The 6,000-nt window shown below is 39.5% G+C and overlaps 1 protein-coding gene across 3 annotated transcripts in view; it reads left to right on the top strand.

The window, feature by feature from the left end:
- Window positions 1–2,224: 2,224 nt before the first annotated feature.
- Window positions 2,225–6,000, top strand: part of itprid2 (ITPR interacting domain containing 2) — a 52,344-nt gene continuing 48,568 nt past the window's right edge. Inside the window, exon 1 of one of the 3 annotated variants that reach the window (XM_071341390.1) lies at window positions 2,225–2,360. Coding sequence is in view for 2 of the 3 variants with exons in the window: in XM_071341392.1 (XP_071197493.1) it covers window positions 2,275–2,360 (86 nt within the window). In the remaining variant the exon portion in view is untranslated. The remainder of the gene's footprint in view (window positions 2,361–6,000) is intronic. The other 2 variants (XM_071341392.1, XM_071341389.1) reach the window with 2 other exon arrangements.

The following is a 6,000-nucleotide window of genomic DNA, read 5'->3' as shown; positions in this document are numbered from 1 at the left end:
ATGTATCAGAAGTGCTACAGAGATATCAATTTGAACCAGGAGACATATGGAATGTCGATGAAACTGGGGTGACCACTGTACATAAACCTGACAAAGTGATGGGCAGACGTGGATTCAAACAAGTAGGGTCACTGACCTCCGCTGAAAGGGGAACCCTCGTCACACTGGCCTGTGCTGTCTCAGCCACAGGGAATAGTATACCTCCATATTTTATATTCCCCCGTGTCAACTTCCACAATTATTTCCTGATCAATGGGCCACCTGGCAGCAAAGGAGGGGCAAATCCCTCTGGGTGGCTGAAAGATGTGCACTTTGTTGACTTCCTAAAACATTTCGTCGAGCATACGAAATGTTCAAAGGAGAAGCCCTGTTTACTCCTTTTGGACAACCACGAGTCTCATCTGTCCATTGATGGACTCAATTATGCCAAAGAAAATGGCATAATTGTGCTGTCATTTCCACCCCATTGCTCTCATCGGCTTCAACCCTTAGACAGGTCTGTCTACGGGCCGCTAAAGAGGCACATTAACATGCCTGGATGAGGAACAATCCCGGAAGATAATGTCAGTTTATGACATTCCTGGGATTGTGGCAATCACCTATCCTCTGGCTGCAACCCCCCTTGAACATTCAGGCTGACTTTTGCACCTCAGGCCAGGCAATTTATGTGTGCCAGAACTGTGACTCAGAAGATGAGTCTGATTAGTCAGATACGGATGTAGGTCGTATAAACTGTTACAAAACCGTGCATTAGTGCATCAGTGTTTAAACACCACGTCTGTTTTGTTAAGACTTGAAACATTTAAGCAAGTTATCTGCAGTATTACATTCCATTCCGATTACAACAATTACCGTGGATCTATGTGCACGCCAGAGAATGTTAGATTTCAAAGTTCAGAGTAAGGTGGTCGTGCCACTTAATGAATGTGTGCTCTTCCAGCATTATTGTTTTGATTGAAAGGCATGATTTGCCAGATTCTCTAGGCATGATTGTTTTTATTTTGAGTTCTTTAATGAAGTTGAATTTGGTTTTGAATTTGAAATTAAAATCAATATTCACAATTAATAAGTTGTGTTCTTATTTGTTGATAATCCAATGTGACAACTTACCCGCTGATGGGGAAAATTGTCACAAGTGCATACTTTCTATTTAACGGTCTACAACTCCGTACTGAAATAACATATTAAGATGTAATGAATACAAAATATGTGCCCAAGACTTCCTTCTTTCATTTGGTATGACATTTATACCATTGTGATGTATTGTGCCCAGTAAATGTTAGACAGCGTGAAAAGTGTGACAACATACCTCGCTCATTCTTACTTTCACAGTTGTTAAAATTATAAACACCTAAAACATTTGAAAAGCTTCTGCAATAGTGTAGGCCTAACCTAGTCAAAAGTTCCTGGCATAGCCATTAGGTCAGGTGGGATTTCAAATGTCCATAAATGTGCACAATACAAACGCTTTCCAGAGGTGGATCTGGATGGGTATTTGGCCAATTTATTAGCAGCAAAGATGAAAACACGCATAGTTACAAGGTGTAAATGAGTAAGGTGGTCGTGCCACTTAATGGATGGTAACAAATTACATTTCGATTTTGAATTTCTGAACAAACAAAAAACTGCTTCCCTACTTCCAGGTCACCTGTGTGCCAAAGGCCTAAATGCACGTGATCAGTGACCCATGACTCAACATATAGTGCCCTCTAATGCAGTTTTTAAACCTCTCCTCGGGGACCCCCAGACGTTTCACAATTGTGTTGTTGCTCTGAACTACCTCACTGGATTTGTCTATGCAAGGGCAAGTTGAATCAGGAATAGTTAAAATAATGATTAGTTGACTAATTTAATCAGGAATAGTAAAAATACATGGATTGGGTGGGCGGTCCCGAGGAGAGGTTTGAAAACCCCTGCTCTAGTGTACAAATTAAGTAGAATATACAAAGACAGACTAACTATAGTCTACAAAACAAAACAAAACTCTGGGAAAAATAAAGTTATTACATTTTATTCATTTTGTTTTATTGTCAGGACCTGCTCCGAGGAAGTTCAAATACATTCACATTTTTCACAAAAATTTAAATTTACTATTACTAGGCGCCTACTGTATTTCACTGATGTTTGCACTACTCGTATGCCACCAGCAGGTTACAGAATATCCTAGTGGAAGACGTCATCTCATCCTAGATATGAATACAGACTCGCTGGCCGCCCGCCCCTTGTTATGTTACTTTACTCCCTCCGGAAGCGGAAGACTAGTTTTCTTCGTAAATGAAGTTCGGCAAAGTTTGTCAGATTCCAGTTCAACGGAGCTACTTTTCAACGCTTCAAACTCCTTTCCAACCCGCATCACAATGGTAAGTGTTTATGTTTTTATGGAAACAACATACGAGGATAACTCGAAATCTGATGCCAAACTTTTACCGTGGCGCACTTTGCCTGATGCAATTCACATGGACCTCCCTTGTCACTGATTTCAACCCTCAAGTAATTTTTGGGAAACAAATTGACGACTTTTATATCAACTGGAAATGTACATGGCAAATGGAAGTCACAAAACAATGTAATTACATAACATGTCGGGCAGTGTAGGCTATGTCACGAATAGCTTTTAGAAAGGTAGTTTAGGATAAAAGGCAAAACACTTCAGGTGGGAGACTAACGTTACACTTTTTTTGTGCAAGACGTGTTGTGAGACCCGACGTGTTCCCAATATAGGCTTTCTTTTTCAGACATTGGAGGCTGAGACATCAGCGAAGTAGTCTACTGTTTTACAATTGTTAAGTCAATAGGCCTATCTCCTTTCCAATGTTCCTCGTCCCATACGCCCCCTCATGGGACACATTATAAACATGCAATGAGTAAACCTGCCTGGACTCCAACGTCGAGCAGAAATGAGCGTTTGAATCAGGAACGTTTCCTCTCACGACCTCTACAAGCTAGAATGTTGAATATAATTATATTTTAACATAACATATCATTTTATTAAACATTCTGACTTGTACAGGTCGTGAGAGGGAACTTTCCTGATTCAAAAGCTCATTTCTGCCCGACATTGAATAGCATATAATGCTATATTCTATGTGGGCTTCCCAGGCAATGAGTAAACATAACTCCTATATATCATGCTTTAATTTCGCTGTGTATTTTGGTTGTGTTTAAATACTGTCCACATAACCTTTAAACAGGTTAGAAGTTGCAGTAACAATCCCTCTACTCATAGCCTGCTTTTCAATAACTTTATTTCCTACATGTTCTGTTCATGAATAGATGTGGGAGAGAAAAAAACTCTGCCAACAAATGTGTATATAAATAGCCAAATAATTTGCATAATATTGACCAACGAGAGAGCCTTAGATTCAGCACTTTCAGGTAAAGTAGGTAAAGCACTTTGTACATATTCTATTCGTACAGGAGAAACAGGACTTAGAACTCATGTCTGGTATTCAGTGTTTTACAGGTTACTGTATATCTGAGTAACTTAGATATATATATCATTGAAGTAACTTAGATGACATTTATGTTAATGTTGATGCCTGTATGAGGAAATGTTCACAAAAATGTTTTTACATGTTCAAGATAAACGCTTTGCTGTGTGTGGTGACGCACTGCCTTGAAAACCAGGAATTACGCTAAGGAGGTATGTAGTCTCCTGAGAGGCCAGCCGAACACAGACAGTATTTGGGGCTATAGACAGGCCGTAGACAGAACTGGTGTCTGGCATTCTCTCCGGCGCTAACGTGCTTCTCTGAATACAGGTATTGCACAGGGGAGGTCTGTCATCTCTTCAGAGGCCAGCCTATACCATATAAATAATAATACATTTAATTTCTAGTGGCATTCTAATTTACTTTATATCACCACATTGTGAGCAACCATTAAAATAGGCTTTAATGAATAAGGGCAAAAAACATTAACCAAGAATTAAAAGGTAGCTAGTGGTCTAGTACTTTACAAGATGCACAGAATAATAAAGGTGGCAACAAGGACTAAAACAATAGAACTTGAAAGTAAGATATAGGACCAGCAATAGACATCAGTTGGTAGAGGTATATGCTAGCTATACAGTGGCTAGGGGGCCTTTATTTTCTCCTGCTGTGTTGGTTTTTATCTTACATATTAAACAGTAGGGCACAGACGTTCCTCCTTGAGCAAACTAGCTGCCTATCTGACTTGGGGTCACATGCTTCGTGTGTGTGTCCCAAATGCCACCCGATTCCCTACATAGTGCAATACTTCTGACCAGAGACATATGGGCCCTGGTCAAAAGTAGTGCACTATATAGGGAATAGGGTGGCCTTTGGGACGTGGCCTGTGTTTTTCTTGATGACGTCATACAGGTGGGTGTGCCACACCTGTGCTGATAAGTGAGTGTTTGCAGAACTAACACAGGTGGATCCACCAAGTAGACTATCACAGGATGCGTGTCTGCATTGAGACCATTGACTACATTTCTACCAGACTTGTGAAAGTGTTGCCAGTAGCTTATATTTCTAAAACTACAGGAGAGAGTTAAGGAAAAAGAACAGACCGGCCTGCATGTCAGAAATGCTCTGTTATTATTCTAGGAGAAGGCCCCTGACTGAATGACTCATGCTTGAAGAATTAGGGACATGTAAAATAAAACAACTCGCAAGCCTTTTAAAGACATTTCATGACTTTGATTTCAAAGGCATGCCATATTTTGATTGAATTATTAATGAATTATTCATGTGGTTTGTAATTTCCATGTAAAAAGATCCGTTAGCATCAACAAGTGAAGTTCATAGGAGCATTTAAAATTAGGTGTCAAGTCTATATTTTTGAGAAATGAAGGCATGTATGCCTTTTTCAAACATTCTCCATTAAAATTAGGAATAAGATTAGAAGAAGAAAAAAATTAGGAATAAGTAAACACTTTGATTTATTTTCAAACAAATGTTAAAGGGGTTTACCTGAAAGTATTGGCCTCATTTGAGATTTGTTTCATTAAGAAATGCTAGCGGCCATGAAATGAATTCAAACGTGAGTTGGTTTCGGGTGTGGTTTGATGTGTGTTCGCAGTTTTGAAGAGTTAGCCAAATTATTTTGCCAATTAACTTCAGCCGTGGTGTGCAACCGTGGCGAAGGTGGTTTCACTTTGGATAGCATGATGATAATGTGGTCGGTGACAGTTTGCATCTTGAAACATGAATACTGACATGTCAAACAATTTGGGCTTGTGTCAACAGTGGACTAATGGAAAAAAAAATACCAAGATCTTGTGAGTGGATTTTCCTTTAAGAGTTTCTGAAAAACGTGGTCACATACAAAAACTGATGGAGATTCTACAGCAATTCTGTTACCAAACTTTGCATCTGCACAGTTTTTCCAGTAAATGTGTTTTTGTAAAATGTTCAGTGTAAATTGTTAAAAGTAGGCTAATCCTTGTTCATAGAGTTGTATGGTTTGTTCAACTTTGAAATCAATGTTTTTTGCTTGGCATATAAATGCCAAACATCGTTACCGTGGAATTGCCCTTTTGTACTTTAATAATTTATTTTGGCACAAAGCACAGCTGGTTCAGAACCAGAGCCATGATGTAGAATTACATAAGCTTTCAGCCTGGAAGCATTCCTGGTGTTCAGAGTGGTACAGTACAAACCATATCGCGTAGCCTGGATTTCTTTACACAATCTGACTGAGTGATTATGACTCGTGTTAACCTTGTAGAGCAGGACTAGGGGCATCGTTAGCACTTCATTAAAGAAATGACCAGGGCCCGGCTTCCTAAAAGCATCTTAAAACCTCTTAGTGCAGAAATCTCGTTACCGGGATCAAATTCGACAACATCCGGTGAAATCGGAGCACGCCAAATTAAAAATACAAAATCGTAATATTAAACATTCAGGAAAATACAAGTGTCTTACATCGTTTAAAAACGTAACTTCTTGTTAATCCAGCCACTTTGTCAGATTTCAAAAAGGCTTTACGGCGAAAGCATACCATGCGATTGTCTGAGGACAGCGCCCCGTGTAC

Source organism: Salvelinus alpinus, chromosome 14 (assembly GCF_045679555.1).
Source record: "Salvelinus alpinus chromosome 14, SLU_Salpinus.1, whole genome shotgun sequence".
Taxonomy (NCBI): domain Eukaryota; kingdom Metazoa; phylum Chordata; class Actinopteri; order Salmoniformes; family Salmonidae; genus Salvelinus; species Salvelinus alpinus.
This window is presented reverse-complemented; position numbering and strand designations above follow the sequence as displayed.